The sequence below is a fragment of the Scyliorhinus torazame genome, chromosome 4 (genome assembly GCF_047496885.1).
Source record: "Scyliorhinus torazame isolate Kashiwa2021f chromosome 4, sScyTor2.1, whole genome shotgun sequence".
NCBI classification, from domain to species: domain Eukaryota; kingdom Metazoa; phylum Chordata; class Chondrichthyes; order Carcharhiniformes; family Scyliorhinidae; genus Scyliorhinus; species Scyliorhinus torazame.
In genome coordinates this window covers 300,085,344-300,113,157 of record NC_092710.1, presented here as the reverse complement: position 1 = coordinate 300,113,157, position 27,814 = coordinate 300,085,344, and the positions used below count along the sequence as shown (strand labels likewise).

The 27,814-nt window shown below is 51.8% G+C and overlaps 1 protein-coding gene across 1 annotated transcript in view; it reads left to right on the top strand.

The window, feature by feature from the left end:
• Nucleotides 1–19,215, top strand: part of mettl24 (methyltransferase like 24) — a 374,921-nt gene extending 355,706 nt beyond the window's left edge. Inside the window, exon 5 of the mRNA XM_072500008.1 lies at nucleotides 17,996–19,215. Within this exon, the coding sequence (XP_072356109.1) occupies nucleotides 17,996–18,310 (315 nt within the window). The 3' untranslated portion in view covers nucleotides 18,311–19,215. The remainder of the gene's footprint in view (nucleotides 1–17,995) is intronic.
• Nucleotides 19,216–27,814: the final 8,599 nt, after the last annotated feature.

The window sequence follows — 27,814 nt, the reverse complement described above, 5'->3', positions numbered from 1 at the left end:
AAAATCCACCCAGGGCTTTTTGTATGGTTCCAGGACATGACTACATCTTATCAGATGCCGTACAAAAACTCTCAAGTATGTATTTTTTGTAATGTAGTTTTTGGCTCTGGTGCCAGCTCTGAGTGTAAGGTATTTATGGGCTGTCACGAAAAATCTTGAGAGACAAAATTACTACCCTTCTTGGAGGTTTACTGTGTGAGATCTAATATCCTTCAGGAACGTTTCAAAAAGCACAGTGCTCGAGGCACTTAGCTGTTCAACTCAACCATTTAATTCATTTAACATATAAGCTCTTTGCCTATCATAGCTGAATGAAAGCGCTTGGGAAGCAAAGATTTCAGTATATGAATATTGTTATGTTATGGGATAATATCCGAATTGGATTTGGCCTTGAATTAAAGACAAATCCTATGGTTTTTTAAAAATTCATTTACTGGATGTGGCCATCGCTGGTTAGGCCAGCATTTATTGCCCAACCCTAGTTACCCTTCTTGAACCACTGCAGTCCCTGAGGTGTAGATACACCCACTGAATAGTCAGAGGCTTTTTCCAAGGGTAGAGGGGTCAATTACTAGGGGGCATAGGTTTAAGGTGCGAGGGGCAAAATTTAGAGTAGATGTACGAGGCAAGTTTTTTTACATAGAGGGTAGTGGGTGCCTGGAACTCGCTACCGGAGGAGGTGGTGGAAGCAGGGACGATAGTGATGTTTAAGCGGCATCTTGACAAATACATGAATAGGATGGGAATAGAGGGATATGGATCCCGGAAGTGTAGAAGATTTTAGTTTAGACGGGCAGCATGGTCGGCACATGCTTGGAGGGCCGAAGGGCCTGTTCCTGTGCTGTACTTTTCTTTGTTCTTCATTCACTGTGCGGTTAGGGAGGGAGTTCCAGGATGTTGCCCCAGCAACAGTGAAGAAGCGGTGATATATTTACAAGGTGGTGAGTGACTTGGAGGGGAACCTCCAGGTGGCGAGGTTCCCAGGTATCTGATGCCCTTGTCCTTCTAGATGGTAGTGGTCCTGGGTTTGGAAGGTGCTGTCTGAGGAAACATGGTGAGTTACTGCAGCGCATCTTGTAGATGGTACACACGGCTGCCATGTTTATGGAAGGGGAGCAATCAAATGGACTGCTTTGTCCTGGATGGCATCAAGCTTCTTGAGTGTTGTTGAAACTGCACTCATCCAGACAAGTGGAGAGTATTCCAATACACTCCTGACTTGTGCGTTGTAGATGGTGGACAGGCTTTGGGGGTCAGGAAGTGAGTTACACGCCCAGGATTCCTGGCCTTTGACCTGCTCTTGCAGTCACAGTATTAATGTGGCTAGTCCAGTTCAGTTTCTGATCAATGGTAACCCCCAGGAGGTTGATAGTGGGGGATTCAGCCATTGAATGTTAGATCCTCACTTGTTGGTGACGGTCATTGCCTGGCACTTGTGTGGTATGAATGTTACTTGCCACTTGTCAGCTAAAGCTATCCTACAATACAGGAGTGACCACATTTCAGAAGTACGTCATTGGCTGTAAAGTGCTGGAGAATGACCCGAGGATGTGAAAGGTGCTATATAAATGCAAACTTTCCTTCGTCTAACCTTCAAAATGTGGCCAAAATAACATTTCACTTGGACTTTGTTTTAGCCTTCAGCTGCAGAAAGAATCCACTGACTAGTAAACAAACAAATAACAGAAAGAGACATGTTATCACCACGCAGTGGAAAATAATTGAGAGATTACAACCCTGTGCTAAACTCATTGTAAACAATTTTCTTTCGCAGTGAATCCTTTTGCCCTTTTCTTATTGCCAGCAGGGGTTATCAACCAGAAATAACAGGGTTAAATGCTGATCTTTATTGTGTGGCCCATCGTCGAGTGAAGCAGATCATTGTCGAACCAGCTCACTTATCATTCCATTAAAAGCAAGATTTTTCCATTTATTTCCGCTTTTCAACCTCGACAGCGTCCAGCACCAGTGTTTCCACTTTTAGAACCAGCAGGAGAATGACTATTGCTTCAGGTACATCTGTGACAGAATTCCCAGGGGTGACTTTGTTGTCAACAGTTTCACCCTCTCCACCCCTCTGCCCACGCAGAGTAACGTGGGTGGTTGCAAAACTCGCAGAACTCTTTTTATTGCCACAAAACTCTGAAGTGATAGTCCTCGGTGTCAATGGAAGTTCATAACTTTCCATTTTTCACAAGCAGCCACCTTTTGAGGCAGAACTTTGCAGAGTGGTGGGGTGGGGATGGTTGCAGTTGGCGGGAGAACCAATTAAGTGTCTGCCACTGGGACTTCTGACCTCTTAACGACAACAGCCCACCCTGAAGAGTTCCCGTCCTAATCAGAGGGCCGGCTGCCCAGGCGCCTCAACAGCGCCACCAGGAGCGGTGGCCGCTGCTGGGGCTGCGCCTGGAGGATGAGGGCACGTGGATGGCTGTGAGCCCTCAAAGACAGGTAAGTGGGGTCTGGAGCCAGAGAGGGGGTCGCTGAAGGCATAAGATTAAGAACTGTGGTTAAATGTACTCCTGGAGAGTTCATTACATGACTTTCCTCCACACTCTTCCCATTGGCCAGCCAAAACATCCATCCTTGTGACACACGGCCTTCTTACACCAATTGGAAAGCAAAAAGACTCATTATCAATTGGATGATGCTTGACTGACAGCCAAACAGCCTTTGTTTTCCCCATTTTTCAATATTTTTATATCTGGTAAAGAGAAAAGCTCAAAGAAATTATAAGAAAACAGTATTTTTTGATGTCCCTCTGATTTTTGTCCAGGGTAAAACACAGCAGTGTTCTGGAGATTGATCTTCAATTCCTGGAGAGTCCAGGTCAGTCCTGGGGAGTTGGCTACCCTAAGCAAGCAATGCTGTTGCTATGGGGGAAGGCCCTGGCCCTGGGATGGTGTCCTGTGGGCCATTGTGTGCCAAAAGGGAGGTTGTGACCCTATAACATGGTGGGAAATTGCCAGTGTTTACCAGGTAGTCTCCCCATGAAGCAGAGGCTGTGCCTCACGGCACAGTGGTTAACACTGCTGCCTCATAGTGCCATGGACTGTCTGTGTGGAGTTTGCACATTCTCCCTGTATCTGTGTGGGTTTCCTCCGGATGCTCCAGTTTCCCTCCACAGTCCAAAGATGTGCAGGTTTGGTAGATTGGCCATACTAAATTTCCCCTTAGTGTCCAAAGGCTGGTGGGTTTACAGGGATAGGGTGGGGAGTGACCCTAGATAGGGCCTCTTTCAGAGGATCAGTGCAGACTTGATGGGCTGAATGGCCGCCTTGTGCACTGTAAAGATTCGATTATTCTATGATTAGCAAAATGTTATGGAGATGGGAATAGGCCCTCAATCGGCCACTTACATGGCTCAATTGTGCTCCCAGAGGGCTGCTTGTGTGTCACCTTTCCCACCCATAGCAAAATGCCCTGATGGTGGGAAGGCATGGGGCATCTCCCCCACCCCCCCTCAATGCTTGATTGAATCCATAAATTTTCGATTTTGGAGAAATGGGTCATTTAAAGACTTTGGGCTGGATTCTCCGCTTCTGACACCGGCGAGGGAACGGTGGCGTTTTACGACCGAATAAACGGCACAAAACGGCCACCGTTTGGTGGGGGGCTAGCAGGTACACAGCATAGAACGACGCTGCTAGCTGCGAATACGGTCAGTGAATTGCCGAGCCCGTGGCCGCGCACAGCAGTGGCCTGCAGCAGCCACGCCGTGCAACATGCTGTCGGCCGCGTGCGGACCTGGCCTGCCAAATAGTGACCCCCCCTTTGGCCAGGCTCGCCACCTCCGGAACACCCCTGCCAGTGCCCCCAGCCCCCGCCAAATCCCCCCCCGGCCCGCCGATCCGCTCCCCTCCGACTGTGGCAGCGCTGGATTCCGTCCGCCGCTGCCACCCCGAGTTGCCGAAAATAAATTGCACACGCGACCAACGTCGTCGGGAACTCAGGCCATTGGGGCAGTCGCATCGGGGGGGATGGCCTCAGGTGACGTTTTGGAGGGGGCGGAGCAGCTCAAAAACAGCGCCGCCCCCAATTTTGGCGGCAACATGGATTCTTCGGCCAATTGCCAAATGCGATTTCGCCGTCGGAGACCGGAGAATCTCGCCCACTGAATTTACCAGCAGAAACCCAGTGAAATTCTCCAGAAAAGTCTCATTAAGCCAAGATCCCCCCTCCTCACCTGAATTTTCTGTTCGACTTATAATTGGCCGTAAATGGGCAGCATGGTGGCGCAGTGGAGTTTGCACATTCTCCCTGTGTCCGCGTGGGTTTTGCCCCCACAACCCAAAGATGTGCAGGGTAGATGGATTGGCCACGCTAAAATGCCCCTTAATTGGAAAAAATGAATTGGGTACTCTAAATCTATATTTTAAAAAAAATAATTGGCTGTAATGGGACGGTGACTCCTTATGCTGCGAGTTTCTACTCCCCAAGGTAATGTGAATCCAGCACGCTACCAAAGGGCACCACGAAGGTGAGGTGCACCAGCCTCCCGATGGGCTCAGATGCGCCCTGCAAGGGTGGGCTAAGGTCAAGTAATGATCTGGATCCCCAAAAAGGTAATTTAAAAAAAATGCTTTGTTCTCTTGTCACAGACGACTGAGGTTGGGGGTGTGGGTGCTAGTTGTACACGTGAATCTTGGGAAGAGAACTTGAGCACTGCCAGCAGCCTGGAGCAGGTGGATGGTGGAGACGGTTCTAGTGTAAACACCCTTTGGCATCATGTAAATGCCATCATGTCAAACCTACAAATCAACACCAGGTCACATCAGCAGCCACAATTCCAGTGGAAGACCTGGGATGCCAGGCTGTAAACTTTTATCTATGGGATCTGAAGTTTTACACATTTTAACACTGAACATATATTTGAAAATGAATGAAAATCACTTATTATCACAAGTAGGCTTCAAATGAAGTTACTGTGAAAAGTCCCTAGTCGCCACATTCCGGCGCCTGTTCGGGGAGGCTGGTGTTAATAAAACACTTCCAAAATCACCAATTATATTATGTCCCTTTGAAACACGCCATGCTTTACAATGAATTACATTTGAAATACAGTCATTATTACAGCTAGTAAAACTATAATTGTTAAGCAAGCCTGTCTTTTGGTCATGGGATAGGATCCTTAACATCAGCCTGAACAAGGCCTCGGTTTCAAACAGGATCCAAGAACAATACTTGAAGCAGAGCAGCACTCCCATCAGCACAGCACCAAGGTGTCAGCCTGCATTGTATGCCCAGGTCCTTGAGTGGGATTGACTCCATAACCTTTGGAGGTAAGTATAATCCAACCACGTGTAGTATCAAGGAGCCAAAACAGAATTGAAGTGAATGGGGGTAATCAAAGGCAAAATGCTGCACCGGTTGGAGTCATACCTGGCGCAAAGGAAGGGTGTGGTTGCTAGAGGCCAATCATCTCAGTCCTGGGACATCACTGCAGGAGTTACTCTGAATAGTGTCCTAAGTCCAACCATCTTCAGCTTTAACAATGACCCCCCCCTCCTCGCGAGAAGTGCCAATGTTACCGGGTGATTACACAAATGTTCAGCACCGTTCGCGACGACTCAGCATGTCCATGTCCAAATATCTTGGGCTGATAAATGGAAAGTATCATTCACACCACACATGTGCCAGGCAATGACTATCTCTTTTTAAAAAAATATATATATTTATTCAAGATTTTCAACAAATTTTCAACAAACCCCCCCCCCACCCCCCCAACAAGAAGAAAGAAACAAGAACACAACAAGCATAAATTATACATTGGATTTCCCCCATATACAGTAACCCCCCCCCCTCCAGGCACTGACTATCTCTAACAAGAGACAAGCTGTAGTTTTCCGGCAGCTCCCACCAGCAGGATTTTCCTGTTCTGCCAATGGTGACACCCAGCCACTGGTTCCCCGGCAGTAAAGGGTGCGAACAACAGGAAAACCCATTGACAGCGGGATGGGAAGATCACCCCTGCCAGCCACAAAACTTGCCATGGGAGGAGGCGGAAAATCCCACCCAGAATCTAACTTATTTCCCCATGATATTCAACAGCATTGTCATCACTGAATCCCCACTATCAACATTCTGGGGCTTACCCTTGACGAGAAATTTAACTGGATATAAATACTGTGGCTCCAAAGACAGAGCAGAGACTGAGAATCCTCCAACGAGTAACTCACAGCCTGTTTCACCAAAACCTAACCGTTTGCTACAAGACACAGGTCAGGCGTGGGATGGAATATTCTCCATTTACCTGGATGCATGCAGCTCAAACAATGCTCAAGAAACTCCACACCAGCCAGGATAAAGCAGCCCACTTGATGGGCAACATTTGCAACAATCCCTTCATCACAGCCACACACTGACAGCATAGTTAGACCTCAACTGGAATATTGTGCGCAGTTCTGGGCATCACACTATAGGAATAATGTGAACACATTGGAGAGGGTGCGGAATAACAATAATAATAATCTTTATTGTCACAAGTCAGCATACATTAACACTGCAATGAAGTTACTGTGAAAAGTCCCTAGTCGCCACATTCCGGCGCCTGTTCAGGTACACAGAGGAAGAATTCGGAAGTCCAATTCACTTAACAAGCACGTCTTTCGGGACTTGTGGGAGGAAACCGGAGCATCCGGAGAAACCCACGCAGACACGGGGAGAACGTGCAGATTCCGTACAAACAGTGACCGAAGCCGGGAATCGAACCTCGGACCCTGGCGCTGTGAAGCAACAGTGCTAACCACTGTGCTACCGTGCCAAAGAGGTTGACAAGAATGCTTCCAAGGATAAGAAAATTCAGTTATGAGGATAGATTGCAGAGATAGGTACTGTTCTCCTTGGAGAGAAGAAGGCTAAAAGGAGATTTGATAGAGATGTTCAAAATCATGAGGGGGGGGGGGGTTGGGGGGTGTTGGACAGAGTAGATCGGGAGGAATTGTCCTGCTTTGTAAAAGGATCAAGAATGACAGGGCACAGATTTAAAGTGATTTGCGAAAGAAGCAAATGTGACATGAGAAAAAAATGTTTTCCCACAATGAGTGGCTGGGATCTGGAACCGTGGTGGAGGCAGGTTTAACTGAGGCATTCAAGAGGGCATTAGATGATTATCTGAATAGATGCGGAGAAAACGCAGTGGAATGGCATTGAGTCATGAAGCTTGTTTGGGGAGTCGGTGCAGACACGATGGGCTGAATGGCCTTTCTGTGCCATAACGATTCTGTGGGTGGGATTCTCCGACCCCCCCGCTAGGTTGGAGAATCAATGTGAATCTTACCCCGCCGCTCCGACGCCAGCTGCCGTATTCACCGGCGCCGGTTTTCAGGCGGGGGCGGGGATCTCGCCGCGCCAGTCGGGGGCCGTTGGCAGCGGCCCCCCGGCAATTCTCCAGGCCCCGATGGGCCGAGCAGCCGTTTGTTTCTGCCCAGTCCCGCTGGCGTGGATTGGACATGGTCCCACACGGCGGGACCTGGCAGGTAAGTTGGCTGGTGCGGTCCTTGGGTGGGGGGGGCCCAGGGTGGCCTGGCCCGCAATCGGGGCCCATCGATCTGCGGGCGTGCCTGTGCCGCGGGGGCACTTCTTTCTTCTGCGCCGGCCCCTGTAGGGCTGCGCCATGGCCGCGTGGAGAAGACACCCCCCTACGCATGTGCCAGAATACGCAGGCCAGTCTGCGCATGCGCTGAACCACGCCGGCGGTTCTGCGCGTGCGCTAACTCACACAGTCCCTTTGGCGCCAGCTGGCGCGGCACCAACCCCTCCGGCGCCGGCCTAGCCCCCGGAAGTGCGGAGAATTCCACAACTTCCGGTCGGCCCGATGCCGGAGTGGTTTGCGCCATTTTTTACGCTGGCGTCGGGACATCACGCCGATTCGGGAGAATCCTGCCTTGTGATTCAGTGTGTACCATCGACAAGATGCACTGCAGCAAGTCACCAAGACTCCTCCAACATCACCTTTCAAATCCACGACCTCTACCACCTAATCGCATCAGAGCAACAGACTCAGGGGAACATCACCACCTGCATGTACTCCTCAAAGGCCACACTGCCCTGACTAGGGAGTGTATCGCCATTCCTTCAATGTGGCTGGGTCAAATTTCTGGGCTTACTCCCTAACAGCACGGTGGGTCTACCTACGCCACATGGATCACATTCAAGAATCACCACCGTGTCAAGGTCGATTCGGATTGGTCAATAAGGGTTGGCCTTGCCAATGATACTCACATCTCTGGAATGAATAATAAAAAATCGGATCTGACTGACAGTTAAAATAAAATAACATTGCTTATGATTTCCTTCAGGGCAAAGCTGATTCATTACTGGAGTTTGGCCGAGCTCATCATTGGTGCTTATTCTGTTGTTGTGGGAAATGCAAATGTTTCTGTTTCCATGGCAACATCCATTGCAGCCGCAGATGCAATGGACTTATCATTGTTTGTTACTGTAACCAACCCTCAGGGAGGACGGAGACCATCTTAATTGAACATGCTTTCCCCCCTCAGTCCATTTTGAAATTGGATCTAGATTTTCAATAAATTCAAGGGGGAACGTGAGCAAATGATAATTCCACTGAGGATGGCTCAATAACCTTTGCAACTCAGAACCCTTTTTAATATGCATGTTTATTCAAACTTGCAGCTCTTGTTCACGTCACTCAGTTCCGCCCAGGATGTTGTACAAGCTCTTGCATTGGTGATGATTGAGAGCCGCGCGTTATTGAGTCGAGCGGCTGGTCCCAAATCAGCTCGTCAAGCTCAGTGTTAATGCAGTTAGGGATTTTCCACACATATCTTTGGATTGCACATGGGAAGGAACATAAACTGTTTTGTTTTCTTCGGGAATAGATTTTGAATTTCATTTGTAGAACATTCAGATGGGCCCACTTGTTAGAGATTAGTCTGCCCATGAGGCAGTCACTACCAGTGACTTCTCTGTACAAACACCCAGACAGAGAGTAACAGAATGTGTGTGTGAGTGTTATTTCATGTTAAACACGCTTTCAAATTAACTTCCTGGCTTCCCAGACTATTGTTATTTTAAACCATACCACATGAGGTGGTACTGCTATTTTAAGCTTTTTTTTTAACCATGAGTTTGACTTGGTTTTGATTCTGTTGAGTTTAGAAGGTTGAAGGGTGATCTAATTGTGTTTCGAATGATGATTAGGATTTGTTCAGGTAGATACAGAGACAACTTCCTCTGGTGGGAGAATCCAGAATTAAGTGAGACAGGGCGAAATTCTCCGTTATCGGCGGAAACTCCGCCGATCGGCGCAAAAAACGGCGCAAATCCCACTTGCGTCACGTCATAAAAATGAGACGATAGTCTCCGGCCCGAAATGGGCTAGCAGCGACGTAACGGGATCCGCGCTTGCGCAGTGGTTCACGCCGTGCAGCGTCATACGCGCTGCACGGCGTGACGGCTCATAAGGCCGCGCAGCTCCCCCCCACCCGACCAGAACGCCCGACCGCAACACCCGACTGGATGGCTGGCCGTCGCTCAGCCCCGAGGTTCGAGTCACGCGATGTGGAGGCGCTCCTGGACGCGGTGGAGCAGAGGAGGGACGCCCTGTATCCCGGGCACGGCCGCAGAGTTGCCCCACGCCACAGCCGGCGTCTGTGGAGGGAAGTGGCAGAGGCCGTCACCGCTGCGGCCCCGACACCACGGACAGGCACCCAGTGCCACAAGAAGGTGAACGACCTCGTCAGAGCAGGCAGGGTGAGCCTCCCCATATCCCCCCTCCCCCAAATCCCCCCTCCCCCATATCCCCCCTCCCCCATATCCCCCCTCCCCCATATCCCCCCTCCCCCATAACCCCCATATCCCCCCTCCCCCATATCCCCCCTCCCCCATATCCCCCCTCCCCATATCCCCCCTCCCCCATATCCCCCCTCCCCCATATCCCCCCTCCCCCATATCCCCCCTCCCCCATATCCCCCCTCCCCATATCCCCCCATATCCCCCCTCCCCATATCCCCCCTCCCCATATCCCCCCTCCCCATATCCCCCATATCCCCCCTCCCCCATATCCCCCATATCCCCCCTCCCCCATATCCCCCCTCCCCATATCCCCCCTCCCCCATATCCCCCCTCCCCCATATCCCCCTCCCCCATATCCCCCCTCCCCCATATCCCCCATATCCCCCCTCCCCCATATCCCCCATATCCCCAAGTGAATCCAGCCCGAACCTTAACCTCTGCAATGCACGCGCAACCGATGGCGTGCATTCATATACCTGCCTAACACTGTTGCCTTTTACCCCTGCCACCACCCCCCCCCCCCCCCCCCCCCCCCCACAGGAGAAGCGCGCACACAACACCAGGGAGCATGTGAGGACTGGAGGAGGGCCCGCTGATGAGAGGCCACTGACCGTACACGAGGAAAGGGCCCTGGAACTGGCTGGCGGACCTAAGGACCGGGAGGTTGCTGATGCAGAGGTCGGGGGCCCATGAGCAAGTGAGCCACCAACAGCCCGTCCCCATATCCCCCCTCCCCTATATCCCCCTCCCCCGTATCACCTGATCACTGCCTGATGTCTAACCATGCATGCTTCATTGTGTATCGCAGGACCAAACGTCCAGGCACCCATCCCCGCAGATGCACACCGCCCGCAGGATGCCCCTCGGAGACCAGAGGAGACGGAGAGACCCGCACCCTCCAGCATGCGACGCCCGCAGGATGCCCCTCGGAGACCACGGGAGACGGAGAGACCCGGACCCTCCAGCATGCGACGCCCGCAGGATGCCCCTCGGAGACCACGGGAGATGGAGAGACCCGGACCCTCCAGCATGCGACGCCCGCAGGATGCCCCTTGGAGACCACGGGAGACGGAGAGACCCGGACCCTCCAGCATGCGACACCCGCAGGATGCCCCTCGCACACCACGGGAGACGGAGAGACCTGGAGCAACAGGGAGACGACACCCCCGTCACGTGCGGGAGCGACCACCCAGCGATGAGGGGGGCAGCCACAGGCCCCCGTCACATCCGAGCCAGGACACCACTACCCAGGACACCACTATCCAGGACACCCCTACCCGGGACACCACTACCCGGGACAGCACTACCCAGGACACCCCTACCCGGGACAGCACTACCCGGGACAGCACTACCCGGGACAGCACTACCCAGGACACCCCTACCCGGGAAGACGAAATACCGGACAGTGACTCAGAGTGGATGGGTGGAGACGAACCCCCACCCCAAAGTGCCATGGAGTCAGAGTGGGACGAAGAGCACGACACAACGCCACTGCTGTCACCAACACCCTCCACCATCGCAGAAACACTCACCACGGTTGGGCACTTTAGTGATGAGGCGTCTGGTACACTCACTGGTGCGCACAACACAGCCGTCCCGGTACAGCAGGTGGAGGTAGGAGCAGCAGAGGGACCGGGCGGTCGGAGGGCAGCCCAGGCCAAGCGAACATCTGCCGCCCAGATGGATCCCGGGTTCCTGCAGTTACCACACCCACACATAGATCCGATGCAACCACCGACACGGAGACGAGCGAATAGGGTGACGGGTGGCTTGCGGCGGCTGCGGTCGCAGGTGGAGGAGTCCACCCGCGTCCAGGAGCTGGGAGTGGTCCCGGTCATGCGTGCCTCCCAGGCTGACACCGCACGGGTGGCGTCCGCGGTGGAGGCAATGGGTGCGACGGTGTCAGACATGGGGAACGGTTTGCGAGGCCTGGGGCCTTCCGTGCAGGCGGTGTCTGTGGCCCAGGAAATGGCTGCCCTCTCACAGGAGGCCATGAGCCAGTGCCAGCGCCAGATGGCAGAGGCGCTCAACGCCATAGCCCAGTCTCAGCAGGCCATGGCCCAGTCTCAGCAGGCCATGGCCCAGTCTCAGCAGGCCATCGCTGAGGGCATCGGCGCCAGTGGCCATGTGCGAGCCGGCGTCGCACTGTCACAGACAGGGTTTGACAACCCCCTGGGCTCCATGGCTGCAAACCTGCAGACCCCTGTCGATACCAGCACGGGCCTCCAGGACTGGCAGCGCCAGATGTCGGGGGCGCGTCGGATGGCCAGTCCGTTCGCATCCCCCACCCATGTAGAGGCCTGGGGGCCATCGGGCACCCCGAGGGAGGAGGAGGTGGTGTGGTCCGTCCCGGCTCCCTCTGTAGGGGAGGTCCCGGTACACCGCGACACCTCGGACTCCCCCCCTTCCGTCCCAGGTGCATCGGGTGGGCAACGGGCAGGACAGGCTGGCAGCTCGCCATCCCAGTCGCCCGGGCCGCAGCCTGGCCCATCTAGGCCAGGACGCCCCAGGAAACGGCCGCCAAAGGGATCCAGTGTCAGAGGGCAGGAATCACAGGAGTCCGCCTCCAGTTCTGCTGTACCGTCTGGGGAACCACGTAGACGTAGTCAAAGGGCCTGTAAGGCCAAACAATTAGACACTGAGTAAGTTGGCACGGGTGCAGGGCACAGATGAGTTTTAGGGGCTAGGGCACGTGCATGAACTCCTTTGGTTATTAAAGTCAATGTTACACCTACCGAAGCTGCCTTTGTGCTCTGTCCAAAGTGTGCGGGCGTGTCATGTACATTGAGCGCAAGTGTGTGTGTGACGGGTGGTCTTACCTCAGCCCCAGGTGAGTCTGCCCCCTTCTCCCTGGGCCGCCATCAACATCCCCTGGGCAGAGGACGGGACCGTGCGCTGCAGTGTCACAGCCGCATGCAGGGATGGTCCGGGTGGATGGTGGTACTGTGGCCATGGGTCAGACATAGTCCAACGATGTAGAGCCAGGAGCTCATCGCAGGGCAGGTTGTCATCATCCTCCATGGCCTGCGATAGACACGCGTCCACCCGCAACTGGGTGAGCCCGGCCCGTTGTGCCGCCGGTGGATCGGCAATTGGGGGGGGGTGTGGTGTGCATGCGGGTGGGGTGTGTGGGGTTGGGGAGGGGGGTGAGGGTGCTGGGTGGGTGGATGGGTGGGGGTGTGGGTGGTCGGCTGTTGCCATGGTGTGCGGTCTGTGGCCATACTACCCGATTCCCACGCCCATCTAGTCAGTGAAGCGGGCGGCTATCAGTCTGTCCCATGCCCGCTGGGCCAGCCGGTAACGGTGGACAGCCACCCGCCTGTGTCTACCCCGTCTGCCCTGACCATTGCCCCCATCCCCCTCATCTGGGGAGGACTGCGCCTCTTCCTGCTGCTCCTCCACTCCGCCCTCCTCTGCCTGCGGCACATCGCCCCTCTGCTGGGCTATGTTGTGCAGGACGCAGCACACCACAATGATGCGGCCGACCCTATCTGACCGATACTGGAGGGCGCCCCCAGAGAGGTCCAGGCACCTGAAACGCATCTTCAGCACGCCAAAGCACCTCTCTATCACTCCCCTTGTCGCTACATGGGCATCATTGTAGCGGTTCTCCGCCTCATTGCGTGGCCTCCGTATAGGCGTCATCAGCCACGATCGCAATGGGTAGCCCCTGTCGCCCAGCAACCAGCCCCTCAGCCGGGGATGGCGTCCCTCGTACATGCCGGGGATGGATGACCGCGACAACACGAATGAGTCGTGTACACTGCCTGGGTGACGGGCGCAGACGTGCAGGATCATCATGCGGTGGTCGCAGACCACCTGTACGTTCATCGAATAGGTCCCCTTCCTATTAGTGAACACGGCCCTGTTATCTGCAGGTGGCCGCACGGCGACGTGCATCCCATCGATCGCGCCCTGGACCATGGGGAACCCGGCAACGGCAGAGAAGCCCACGGCCCGGGCATCTTGGCTGGCCCGGTCCACGGGGAAGCGGATGTAGCGGTGCGCCATGGCATAAAGGGCATCTGTCACTGCCCGGATGCACCGGTGCACCGATGTCTGCGATATGCCGGACAGGTCCCCACTCGGTGCCTGGAATGACCCCGTTGCATAAAAGTTCAGGGCCACCGTAACCTTGACGGACACGGGGAGAGGGTGTCCCCCACCAGTGCCACGCGGTGACAGGTGTGCCAGCAGGTGGCAGATGTGTGCCACGGTTTCCCGGCTCATCCGGAGTCTCCTCCTGCATTCCCGGTCCGTGAGGTCCTGGTATGACTGCCGGGGCCGGTACACACGGGGCGCCCTCGGGTGCCTCCGTTGCCGTGGGGCCGCGACGTCCTCCTCCCCCTCCTCGTCCTGTCGGTCAGGTGTCCCTCCAGCCTGGGCGGCTGCCGCCTGCCCCTCTGCGGCAGCCTGCGCCGCCTCTCTGGCACGCTCCTCCTCCTCCTCCTCCTCCTCCTCCTCATCCAGGGCAACATAGACATGAGCGGCTGCCACCACGGCGGCCAACATCGCTGGATGGTCTGAAAACATGACGGCCTGGTGGGGGGGAGGGGAACGACGACATGTCATCATTGCCCATATCCCCTCCTCCCCCCAGCCAGGTGGTATGGACCGCATGGGTCCAACTGTTGGAGGCTGGCACCTGGCCAGGTGGACCAACACATTTGCCCTCCCATCACCCTCCTCGGCACGGACCCCCTCCCCAACCTCCACCACAGCACGGACCCCCCCCCAACCTCCGCCATGCACGGACCCCCTCCCCAACTTCCACCCCAGCACGGACCCCCCCCAACCTCCACCCCAGCACGGACCCCCCAACCTCCACCCCAGCACGGACCCCCCCAACCTCCACCCCAGCACGGACCCCCTCCCCAACCTCCACCCCAGCACGGACCCGCCCCAACCCCCAACCTCCACCCCAGCACGGACCGCCCCCCCAACCTCCACCCCGGCACGGACCCCCTCCCCAACCCCCAACCTCCACCCCGGCACGGACCCCCCCCCCCAACCTCCACCCCAGCACGGACCCCCTCCCCAACCTCCACCCCAGCACGGACCCTCCCCCCCAACCTCCACCCCAGCACGGACCCCCTCCCCAACCTCCACCCCAGCACGGACCCCCCCCAACCCCAACCTCCACCCCAGCACGGACCCCCCCCAACCTCCACCCCGGCACGGACCCCCTCCCCAACCCCCAACCTCCACCCCGGCACGGACCCCCCCCCCAACCTCCACCCCAGCACGGACCCCCCCAACCTCCACCCCGGCACGGACCCCCTCCCCAACCCCCAACCTCCACCCCGGCACGGACCCCCCCCCAACCTCCACCCCAGCACGGACCCCCTCCCCAACCTCCACCCCAGCACGGACCCCCCCCAATCCCCAACCTCCACCCCAGCACGGACCCCCCCCCAACCTCCACCCCGGCACGGACCCCCCCCAACCCCCAACCTCCACCCCAGCACGGACCCCCCAACCCCCAACCTCCACCCCAGCACGGACCCCCCCCCCCCAACCTCCACCCCAGCACGGACCCCCTCCCCAACCTCCACCCCAGCACGGACCCCCCCTAACCCCCAACCTCCACCCCAGCATGGACCCCCCCCCAACCTCCACCCCGGCACGGATCCCCTCCCCAACCCCCAACCTCCACCCCGGCACGGACCCCCCCCCCAACCTCCACCCCAGCACGGACCCCCTCCCCAACCTCCACCCCAGCACGGACCCCCCCCAACCTCCACCCCAGCACGGACCCCCTCCCCAACCTCCACCCCAGCACGGACCCCCCCCAACCCCCAACCTCCACCCCAGCACGGACCCCCCCCAACCTCCACCCCGGCACGGACCCCCTCCCCAACCCCCAACCTCCACCCCGGCACGGACCCCCCCCCCAACCTCCACCCCAGCACGGACCCCCCCCAACCTCCACCCCGGCACGGACCCCCTCCCCAACCCCCAACCTCCACCCCGGCACGGACCCCCCCCCCAACCTCCACCCCAGCACGGACCCCCTCCCCAACCTCCACCCCAGCACGGACCCCCCCCCAACCCCCAACCTCCACACCAGCACGGACCCCCCCCCCAACCTCCACCCCGGCACGGACCCCGGCGGGGGGTCGGAGAATGACGCCCACAATCTTTACATTAAAACTAGGCCATTCAGACGTGAAACCAGGAAGAACTTTTTCACACAGAAGTTAGTAGAAATCTGGAATTCTCTCTCCCAAAAGGTTGTGGATCAATTGATATTTTCAAGATCGATGGATTTTTGGGCACTTTTGGAGTGGTGTTTCTTGGCGGCTGCAGTGCCAAGATTGACCCCCTATATAATGGCAAAAATATCAAGGTCTACGAATAAACATAGGTTAATGTACAGATCAGCCAAGATCTAACTCAATGGTAGAACTGCCTCGGAGTACTGAATGGCCTCCTCATCTCCCCATGTTGCTACATACAGATTTGATGACTGAGGAGAATATTTGATATATTCCCTCCACTTGGCTTTGCACTTTAAGGATTGAAGCAATTGGTTTGATCTTGGTTAAAAGAGTTTAAGTGGGTTGGGGTGAGCTCTGGTTTCCTGCCTCACAATTGGTCCTCTCCACTGCGACCTTTGGCCTTGCTAGATTTTGGGTGGGCTGTCTTCTGGTTTTGACCTGCTTTTCTTTCCCTGCAAGATTGGCAGGATATGTGAAGGAAGAGAGTGACATGGAGACGTCTGACAATATAAGCTCTCTATTTACAGAGCGCATGATTCAGCAGAAAGAATTCTATGTCCACTTTTGGGTGCGTTTGGCGAGGAGGTTCCTGGCGGCTGCAGCGCCGAGATTGACCCCGCTATACAATGACACTTGGCCTTTTTTGGGAGCCTTGAGGGGTTTCTCCGCATTGAAGCCACACTTCGAGAGCTTTCCTGAACTGGGAGATGAGCTCCCCATCAGGCTCCTCGCAGATCATGGGAGCCATTTTGAATGGCTGCCACAATCAGTACACCCCCCTCCCCCCTCCTTGTCACCTCGAACAACCCCACACACCCCACTTCATAGGCAAGACATCCAAAGCCCTGACCCCTGGAACGGCGAATCTGGCACTCAGGCACCTCAGCACTACCAGATTAGCAGTGCCATCTTGGCTGGCAGTGCTAAGGCAACCAGGTGCCAGTGGAGTGCCTGCCCTGTGCCTGCTCATCTCACTGTAATATTCAGTCCCGAGATCTAACCAGGGCTTTGGGCTCGAACTCCCTTGTGCAGACCAGCGCTTGCCCATAGTCCCCAAGGCAAAGGGGATGAATCCCAAAGCGTCAGGTATCTCAGGAATCTGCACATTACAGTGAGACTAGCTGACTCACTCTAATATGCAAATTTGTCAAAAGGTGATCCCACCCACAATGGGCAGGATTTGCATCACAATGTCTTGTGAGATTGAGTTGGATCTCCTGAAGCGTTATGAGCCAGGTAGATCCCGGGAGAGGGGTCTCCTGGCTTTTATTGGCCATGCTGTGCCGTGGCGAGCTGCTTTTTAGGCGCAGCGTGGCCATTGGATCGCACCCAGTCATTTTTTGGGTGAATCACGCCCCCTATCTTTGTTACTATAATAATTGCTTTGTCTTTCTCTCCTATGGCTTTTGGTATCTTACTTTCTTTCCTGTTAGTACTGCTTCCAGGTTAAGAGTCACCAGATCCCTTTACAATTGATGCAATTCTTAACAGCAATTACAGATTCCACAGACATTTTAAAGTCAGAGTTGTCACAATTTATTCACTAAAAAAGTGAGGGTGCATTTTATATAGTATGCTCTCACAACATCAAGATGTTGAGTGCTTTATAATCAAAATACTTTTTGGAAGTGTAGTCATTGTTGTAATGTAGGAAATGTGGCAGTCAATTTGCACACAGAAAGATTCCACAAACAGTAACGTGCTAATGGGCATATAATGTTGGTTGAGAGATAGTTATTGGCTGAAGTACTAGGGATAATCCCATCGTCAATACTGCCATGGGACCTTTTACATTCAGCTGAGAATGAAGATTTGCCCGTGGAAAATGGCACCTCTGATAGTGCAGCACTCACTCCGTACTGCATTGCGGTATCAACCTGGATGTTGTGGTAATGTTTGTGGTGTGGGTCATTTAGCAGTCGTGATATTGATTAGTTTGATACATTGCCAGTTCAGTCTGCTTGTGCATCAGTGATTTCAGAATGCATTCCATCCAATCTGTTTTCTCTTCCTAGATTGATGTTCTCAAGGTGGACCTGGAGAGTGCAGAGTGGAAGATCCTCGAAAATCTTATTCTGGAAAATGTCATTGAGGAAATTGGACAATTGATTTTTGCAATCCATTTACACTGGCCTGGGTTCGAGGTCAGTGGAAACGACAGTGATGTTGTTCGGTATTGGTACAGCCTTCTGAAGGAACTAGAATTGAGGAGCTTCAAGCTTTTCCGCAGTTATAAGAACATCAATAAGCCACAAATCTTCCTGCGAAAGCAAGCTTTCAATGCTAGTAGCAGCTACATACTGAGCTGGATCAATACACAGTGGAGATAATGAATCAGACAATACAGAACACATTGGAAACAAACTACACTGCATTTTGAGGACAGTATTTTACGACTGTTTTGACTTTCAAGTGCTCAAATTGGGTTAACCTCTGAGACATCTTTTAGTTTCCTTCAGAGAAAACTATCAGAGATCAGCAGCAGTGTTAATTATTTCACGGGATGTGCGTGTCGCTGGCAGTGCCAGAATTTGCCCATCCCTAATTGCCCTTGAACTGAGTGGCTTGCTGTGCCAACCACATGGGTCTGGGGTCACATGCAGACCATGTGAGGATGGCAGATTGGTGAATGAGCTGGGCTTCTACAACAATCTGTTATGGTCACCATTACTGAAGCTAGATTTATCTTTGTTTTACTAATTGGACTTCAATTCCACCAGCTGCCATGGGAGGAAATGAGCCCACACCCCCAGACAATTAGGCTGGGCCTCTGGATTACTAGTCCAGCAACATTACTGCTGCACAACCATCTACCACCCCCCCAGTATGAAGCTGCTTCAGGAAAGAAACAAACCTGAAGACCTTTCGGAAGAACAGTTAAAGTTGTGACTAAGGCAAATCAAATGCACGATGCTATGTCTTTCTTCAGACAGCAAAGCGGGCCAGTGTCTGACATGAGTATTACTGAAACAGAGACCGATATATGAGTCATGACAAATGTATAATGTGGACAAGCTCAGCTGTTCCACACACTGAGGGTCAAAGGTCATAATGATGCAATGTGAAATGTGTTTAAGGGAGAGCCAATTCTGAGGGTGGACAGTTGTCAATGACGAAATGGAATACACGTCACGGAAGGAAATAGAAACATTCAGGGGAATAAAGAACTTTCCTTTTCTTTGGCTCTCATAAAATGTAATGTTCAAATTACAAATAAACTCTTTGGAGGCTGAAATCAGCTTTGTGAGTCTACGGGGTGGGCTGAAGAGTTGGTGGTGCTTCCTCCACCAAAATGTTTTACATTTAGATCCTATTTCATCTCTTAGAAGCACTTCACATACAATTAATTAGTTTGACTTACATTCACTGGCGAGGAGGCTTCTGAAGGAGGTGCTCTTCCCCCCCTCCCCTTCTTTTCACCTGATTGAACTTTCATTTCCAGGTTTTACCCTGGAGATTTAATCCACCTGCCATCCTAAAACTTAAGCTGCCATTGTAGCCACCCAATCCAGATGGGATATATCCCACTTTGTTACAGGAATTGTGGAAATTATGAAGGGTCTCACCACAATTTTCAATCCTCCTTGGATATGGGACTGGACCAACAGACTGGAGAATTTTGTATGTTACATCCTTGTTTGTATCCCCTACAGGGATAAACACAGCATGGCAATCCGCCTAACATCAGTAGTAGGGAGACCTTTAGATGAAAAAAAAAGAAAATCGCTTATTGTCACAAGAAGGCTTCAATGAAGTTCCTGTGAAAATCCCCTAGTCGCCACATTCCAGCACCTGTTCAGGGAATTGAACCGTGCTGCTGGCCTGGTCTGCTTATCAAAGTCAGCGATTTAGCCCAGTGTGCTAAATAGCCCCTAAACTAGGATTCAATAAACTGGGATAAAACTATTGGAAAAGTATAGGCTAAGGCGTAGAGATCAGCATGGATTTGTGAAAGACAAATCATGTTTAATTAATTTGAATGGGTAATGGAGAGGTTTAATGAGGGTAGTATGGTTTCACAAAGTACCACAGACTAGACTGGTTAACAAAAGTTAAACCCATGGGATTAAAGGGGCTGTGACAACATGAATACAAGGGCTAAGAGAGAGAAAAAAGTAATAGTGAATGGTTGTTTTCCAGACTGGAGGGATGTACACGCGAGTGTTCCCCTGGGGCTGGAACTCTTTTTGATATTCTTTTATTCATTCATGGGATCTGGGCATCGCTGGCTGGGCCAGCATTTATTACCCATCCCTAATTGCCCTTGAAATGCTGGGCCATTTGAGACCATAATACATCGGAGTACAATTAGGCTACTCGGCCCATCGGGTCCGCTCCGCCATTCAATCATGGCTGATATTTTTCTCACCCCCATTCTCCTGCCTTCTCCCCATAACCCCTGATCCCCTTATGAATCAAGAACCTATCTATCTCTGTCTTAAAGACACTCAGTGATTTGGCCTCCACAGCCTTCTGCGGCAAAGAGTTCCACAGATTCACCACCCTCGGGCTGAAGAAATTCCTCCTCATCTCTGTTTTAACGGATCGTCCCTTTAGTCTGAGATGGTGTCCTCTGGTTCTAGTTTTTCCTACAAACATATTCTCCACGTCCACTCTATCCAGGCCTCGTAGTATCCTGTAAGTTTCAATAAGATCCCCCCTCATCCTTCTAAACTCCAACGAGTACAGACCCAGAGTCCTCATCTGTCCCTCATATGGCAAATCCTTCATTCCAGGGACCATTCTTGTGAACTGACCCTTTCCAAGGCCAGCACATCCTTCCTTAGATATGGGGCCCAAAACTGCTCACAATACTCCAACGAGGATCTGACCAGAGCCTTATATAGCCTCAGAAGTACATCAGAAGTGGGCAGCACAGTAGCACAAGTGGATAGCACTGTGGCTTCACAACTCCAGGGTTCCAGGTTCGATTCTCCACTGGGTCACTGTCTGTGTGAAGTCTGCATGTTCTCCCCATGTCTGCGTGGGTTCCCTCTGGGTGCTCTGGTTTCCTCCCAGTCCAAAGATGTGCAGGTTAGGTGGATTGACCATGCTAAATTGCCCTTAGTGTCCAAAAAGGTTAGGAGGGGTTATTGGGTTACGGGGATAGGGTAAAAGTGAGGGCCTAAGTGGGTGGGTGCAGACTCGATGGGCTGAATGGCCTCCTTGTGCACTTTATGTTCCATGTACATCCCCGGTCGTTTCAGAGTGCTTTTAAGAATCGACCACATTGCTGTTCGGTATTTTAAAAATTCAATTATGGAATGTGGGCGTCGCTGGTTAGGCCAGCATTTATTGCCCATCGCTATTTACCCTTCAGAAGGTGGTGGTGAGCTGCCTTCTTGAACCACTGCAGTCCTTCGGGTGTAGGTACACCCACTGTGCTGTTAGGGAAGGAGTTCCAGGATGTTTCCCCAGCGACAGTGAAGGAACGGTGATATATTTCCAAGTCAGGGTGGAGAGTGACTTGAAGGGGAACCTCCAGGTGGTGGGGTTCACAGGTATCTGCCACTATTGTCCCTCTAGATCGTAGTGATCGTAGGTTTGGAAGGTCTGGAGTCACATATAGGCCAGACCAGGTAAGAATGGCAGATTTCCCTTCCTAAAAGACACTAGTGATAGTTTTTTATGACAATCAACAATGGTTTCATGGTCACCATTAAACTTTTAATTCCAATTTTCTTTCATTGAATTTAAATTTCATCAATCTGTTGTGGCAGAATTTGAATCCGGGTCTTCAGAGCATTACCCTGGTTTTCTGGATTACTAATCCAGTGATAGTATATTAATGACCTGAACCCAGGTATAAAGGGCAACATTTCAAAAATTTGCAGATGGCATGAAACACGTAAATCCAGTGAAACAATGGCAAGAATAGTAATAGTCAGAAGGGCGCAGAAAAGCTGGTGAAATGTGGAGACATGTTCAATTCAGGACACCACATTTTGGAAAGGATTTCAAGGCCTTAGCAATGGGATGTGGCAGAGGTTCACTGGAAGTGTACCAGGAATTAGAAAGTTCTATATGAAGGGACTGCAGAGGCTGGGGTTGTTTTCCTTCGTGAGAAGAAGGTTAAGAAGAAACTTGACAGAAGTGTTCAAAATCATGAATGGTTTTGATAAAGGAGAAAGTATTTCCAACGGGAGAAGAGTAAAATGACTAGCGAGCACAGATATAACGTAATTGGCAAAAGAATGGAAAATGAGCATTTTTCTTTTACACAGAAAACTGTGGTGATCTGAACAGATGCTGCTGAAAAGGTGATGGAAGCAGATTCAATAGTAACATTCAAAAGAATACTTAATATAGTTGAAAGAAAAAAGTAATTGACGAACTATGGGGGAAAAGCAGGACAATGAGATTAATTATATCGCTCTACCAGACACCCATTACAAGTGAGATCAGCGATGTGGCCTCCTTCCATGCTCTAACATTCATATTGATGTTTTAATGGTTGGGAAGAAAAGTGAGGACTTTAAAATGTTTTGTTTCTGAACTTCATGTATATCCCTACTTGCAATTTAAATAAGGCAATTATTCATTCACGGAATTCACTAGTATCCCTTGCCCATTGCTAATTGTCCTTGAAAAGAGGTGGTGAGCCTCCTTGAACCACTGCAGTCCCTGTGGAGAAGTTACTCATAGTGTTTTTGGGGAGGGAGATCTGGGATTTTGATCTGATGACGATGAGGAATCTGGATACATCCTCAAATCAGGTTGGTGCATGACTTGGGAAGGGAATTTGGATGTGGCTGTGGGGTTTCTTTAACAGCTGCTTGTCTTTCTTGGTGGTAGTGGTCACGGGTGATATTAAAGCAGTTTTGGCGAACTCAGTCACCCCGTCACTAACCTCGGAAGTATTCCCCTCAGATTTATCAGCTTGTTTTCAAAAACCCACTTAAACCTCTTCTTCATTCTGCTTTCTTGCACTCTTTCCCCCCCCCCCTTCAGCTGTGTCCTCTTATTATTCACAACCCTGTAAAGTACTGAGACCTCTGTGTACCTAATGAGTCCTACATAAATAAATTGAACATTTTTTTTTTGTGTGTTCTTCACCTGAGCTATGGGAAACACATCAAAAATCTAGGTAAAGTCCTTTGCTGAGGAAGGTGGTTTTGGCACAAAATACTACATCACTACAACCTTCCAACTCAATCCCCCACATCTAATTTGGTCACTTTGAAGTCAAAGAATCAAACAGACTTTGTGGTGGTGGTGGTGGTGAAGAGCGAAGAGAGAGAAGCCCCTCCCCAATTTGCACATCTTTGGACACTAAGGAGCAATTTTTTGCACGGACAACCTTTGGACAGTGGGAGCAGACCCGAGCACTTGGAGGAAACCCACGCAGTCATGGGGAGAATGTGCAAACTCCACATAGTTATTCAAGGCCGGACTTGAACTCGGGTCGCTGGCGCTGTGAGGCGGCACTGTACTAACCTCGGTGACGCAGTGCACTCCGGAAGCTTGAGGAAAAATGACTTGTCAAAACTAGCTCAGTTTTCGGTGCAAATATCATTTTTGCTAATTTGCTTCCATTGTTCTGAATGTCTTCTCCAGTCAAAGATTTTTCCCCCACCTGCAGCTAAATCGATTCAAGCCATAAATCTGAAGCAGCATCATAGCAACTGGAGAGGTATAAAGTACAGGGGGTTGGGAACTCCAATAGGATTTTTGGAATAAAAATGCAATTGTTAGGCAATGGAATTTTGCCTGGAGGCGTAAAGGGAGAGATTCAAATCAGGCTTGTATAAACAGCTGATGCAAATCTCCTGCCTATTTCAGGTGGAAGTCAGACCCTGAATGCTAAGTGGCTCAGGGCAGTTTTCAGCTTCAACCTTCCTGGAAGAGTTCACAAGACCCTGGTCCCAGTGGAGTAGGATTTCTGTGAAAGTACAGGCAGGGCTATAGTTAAATAAAGCAAAGCCGTATCAGCTTTACCGTTTTCTTTTTGTATGAAAGGAAAAAGGCTTCATTCAGGTTGTAAGAATATGGACAGTGACAGCTGCATTACTGTTATCAGCATTCAATTAGAATTTGAGCTGCTTGTCTTTTCAAGCAGGGCACAGTGTTTGTGAAGCTCTTGTTTAACAAGCTCTAGGAATTGAGCTAGTGCAATGACAAATACTGGAGGATGGCTGGGATAAGGAAAACATTTTTATCTTTCAAGTGATTTATTCAACTGTTAAACTCCCCACCCCACAGGTACCATGTTACATCGGCATACTACTGTTTTGACCTCCTGTGAGAATAAAGACATTCTGCACCTTGTCAGAAAGTTTAATCTGTTGAAGGAATGTGCACACAGAGGTGAGATCTGAGATGAAGGGCTGCAAGAGGGTGGAACAAGCCCAAAGAGGGTTTTCTAAAGAGGGTTGTACTGTATGAAATTAATAGACTACAATATGTGAGTGATTCTCATGAGATAGGGTTGAAGGTAATGGATTTCTGGATATTGTGCTCTAAATGCCTGGCAAAGCCTTTAAAGTCCTATATCTATTGTATTGGGGCAGCTGTCCCCAGGATGCAGTCTGAGCTCTGCTTGACCACTAGGGGCACACAAGATTAGCCAGGAGAACCTTGTTCCATTTTTCTTTAGTCCTGTGGGGAACTGTCTGACCCTATCTCATTATAAGAATCATCTTTATGTTGTCAGGCATCCTTGATATACATCTCTGTTTTGGAATGATATGATATGGTCCTTCCAGTAGAATGTTAGTTGGGCAGGGATCAGGAGTAACAGTAGTAATCGAAAGGAAGCCCATAGCCCATGGGCGGCACAGTGGTTAGTACTGCTGCCTCACAGCGCCAGGGACCCGGGTTCAATTTCTACCATGGATTACTGTCTGAGTTGAATTTGCACATTCTTCCCGTGTCTGCCTGGGTTTTCTCCGGATACTCTGGTTTCCTCCCACATTTCAAAGATGTGCAGGTTAGGTGGCTTGGCCATGGCAAATTGTCCCTTAGTATCCCGGGATGTGCAGGTTAGATTATGAGGTTATGGTGTTAGGGCATGGTGGAAGGGTGAGTGGACATGGGTAGAGTGCTCTTTCGAAGGGCCGGTGCAGACTCAAAGGGCCAAATGGTCTCCTTCTGCACTGCCTGGATTCCGTGCTGCTTTGCAGAGGTGGCCAAGCTTTCCTCGTGGCATTCAGAAGTAGCTGCTCCTGGTGCAGTCGGGTGCAGGAGTTTTATTCAAGGGGCAGGATCAGAGGCAGGCGGGTCTTCAATCTCAAACTATTGGCCATTGTGCCAGTTTGCCTTCACGATCCCAACCCTGAGTCATTTTAAGAGAGATCCGTTAGACTGATATTTCCAAACCATGGACAGCCCCTCATAAGAAAGGTGGGGCAGGAGGGTTATGATTAATCCCGCGTGGGACCCACCTCACCTCGCCCTGCCCACACCAGTCAAGGCTGCCGTGCTATAGCTGCACTGCTGATCACCCCCCCGTGATCATGACCCATTTTAACTTTAAAAACCACTTTGACTTCTTCGGAGGAAGTCCTCTCTCTCCATCACAAAACGGCAGCTCCCAGCTCAGCTGATGGTGCTGCTGATGCATCAGTATTGAAGGGCTCCTCCAGTTTCAGAAGCCTTTTTGCCATCATAGAATTTACAGTACAGAAGGAGGCCATTCGGCCCATCGTGTCTGCACCAGCCTTTGGAAAGAGCACTCCACTTAAGCCCATGCCTCCACCCTATCCCCGTAACCCCCACCTAACCCTTTTGGACAATAAGGGCAACTTATCATGGGCAATCCACCTAACCTGCACATCTTTGGACTGTGGGAGGAAACCGGAGCACCCGGAGGAAACCCACTCAGACACGGGGAGAACATGCAGAGCACAGACAGTGACCCAAGCCGGGAATCGAACCTGGGACCCTGGAGCTGTGAAGCAACGGTGCTAATCATTGTGCTACCGTGCTGAGTCGGTGACAGTGAGCCTGATCCCTAGCCGTGAAGCGAATCAAAAATGGAAATGGGCCTGTCAAGAACAAGCTGTGTAGGGTCGGGACCTGGAACTGGTTCCATAGTCAGGTACTTGATCCTGGAATGGAAATCCTGCTTTAAGAAACTAAAAGAAACTTAAAATTTACGTCACAGGCCTTAGTTTGGCCGGGGCTGTTATTGCTGGCTAGCTTCTCCACAACAAACTTGAGCACATAATCTAAGCTGCAGAATTGACGGAGTGCTGCTTCGTTGGAGGTACTATGATTTGGTTGAGATGACAAAGCAGGCCGAGTCTGTTTGCTCAGATGGGTGTGAAAAAGCCTTTGGTACTTTTAAATAGACAGTTCTCCATTCTCATGGCTGATACTTGGTTTTCAACTCACATCACCAAAATAAATTATCTGGTAATTCATCAATCACTGTTCATTGATTACTGTCATGCACAATCTGGCTGCTACATTTGTCTACTATGGTACAGGCACTCCAAGAACAGTTCATTGGCTGTGAGGTCCTCAGGGTGTCCAAGATGCTATATAAACACAGTGGGGCGCAATTCTCCCATCGGGAGACTAAGTCCCGACACCGGAGTGAAAACCGGAGTGTTTCACTCCGGTGTCGGAGGCCATTCCCAGCCCCCTATTCTCCCACCCCCGTGGGGCTAGGAGCGACGCCGCGTCATTTATGCGCGCAGGCCATGGCGCCGCGTAAATGACGTCACCTGCGCATGCGCGGTTGCTGTCCTGCCTGCGGCCGCCCCGCAAGAAGATGGCGGATGGATCTTGTGGGGCGGCGGAGGAAAGGAGGTCCTCCTTCAGAGAGGCCAGCCCGCCGATCGGTGGGCAAGGATTGCGGGCCAGACCCCTTTTCAGCCCCCCCCCCCAGCGTTCCCGCGCTGTTCCCACCGGCAGCGACCAGGTGTGGGTGGCGCCGGTGGGAACCTGTCGTGTTGGGCAGCCCGCTCGGCCCATCTGGGCCGGAGAATCGCCGCCACCCGTTACAAACGGCAAGCGCCGATTATCCCAGCGGCCAGCCGGGATTCTCGCCGCGCTGGTTTGGGGGGGCGGTGGGGGTGGGAGAATCATGTGCGGGTGACGGGGCGGCTTGGCGGGTCTCGCGCGGCGCCCGGGCGATTCTCCCACCCGGCGTGGGGAGGGGAGAATTCCGCCCAGTTTCTTTCTTTCTAAATATTGCCCTGTATAATTGGCTGTAATGGCACGGTAAATTCAACCACACTCGATGTTCAATAATCATTTGGTCATTTCTCTGTAGTAACAGTCCAGACGATCATATTGCAGAGAAACAAGAAAATATAACTTATTGAACCGGTGAACAGTCCAAATGCAGCCTTTTGAAAACGTTTTACTTTAGGATGGGATAAAAGGAGTAATTGACAAAAGGGCACATACCAGTAACTCTGCTGCTTCCTTTAGGCTTGCGATGGGTAAATATTTGTACAGAAAACCGTGTTTTTCAATGCAGTTGTTTCAACACGGGATCATTAGCTTTCTTTTCTTTCTTCTAAGAACAAGCCAGGGGAAAATGTTTGGTTTCTCAATCTGCGCATAGAAACAGACTATCTGCCTCAGCTCGGACATTGATCAGCCTGAGACATTTGTTTTATTTATGGCCTATTGCCCTTTGCAAATGCGAGCTTATTCTGTCCATCAGATGACTTCATACAAGATATCATTGGAGCCTGAATGCGGAGTATGATATAATTCTTTATGAAGGTAGATAGTGAGATAGTTTTAAAAATATATTTTATTCAGGCATTTTCGTAAAAAACAAACCGGGGCCGGACGGTTTTCCGGTCGAATTCTACAAAAAATATGTGAACCGGTTGGGCCCGTTGCTGGTTAGGACCTTCAATGAGGCAAGGGAA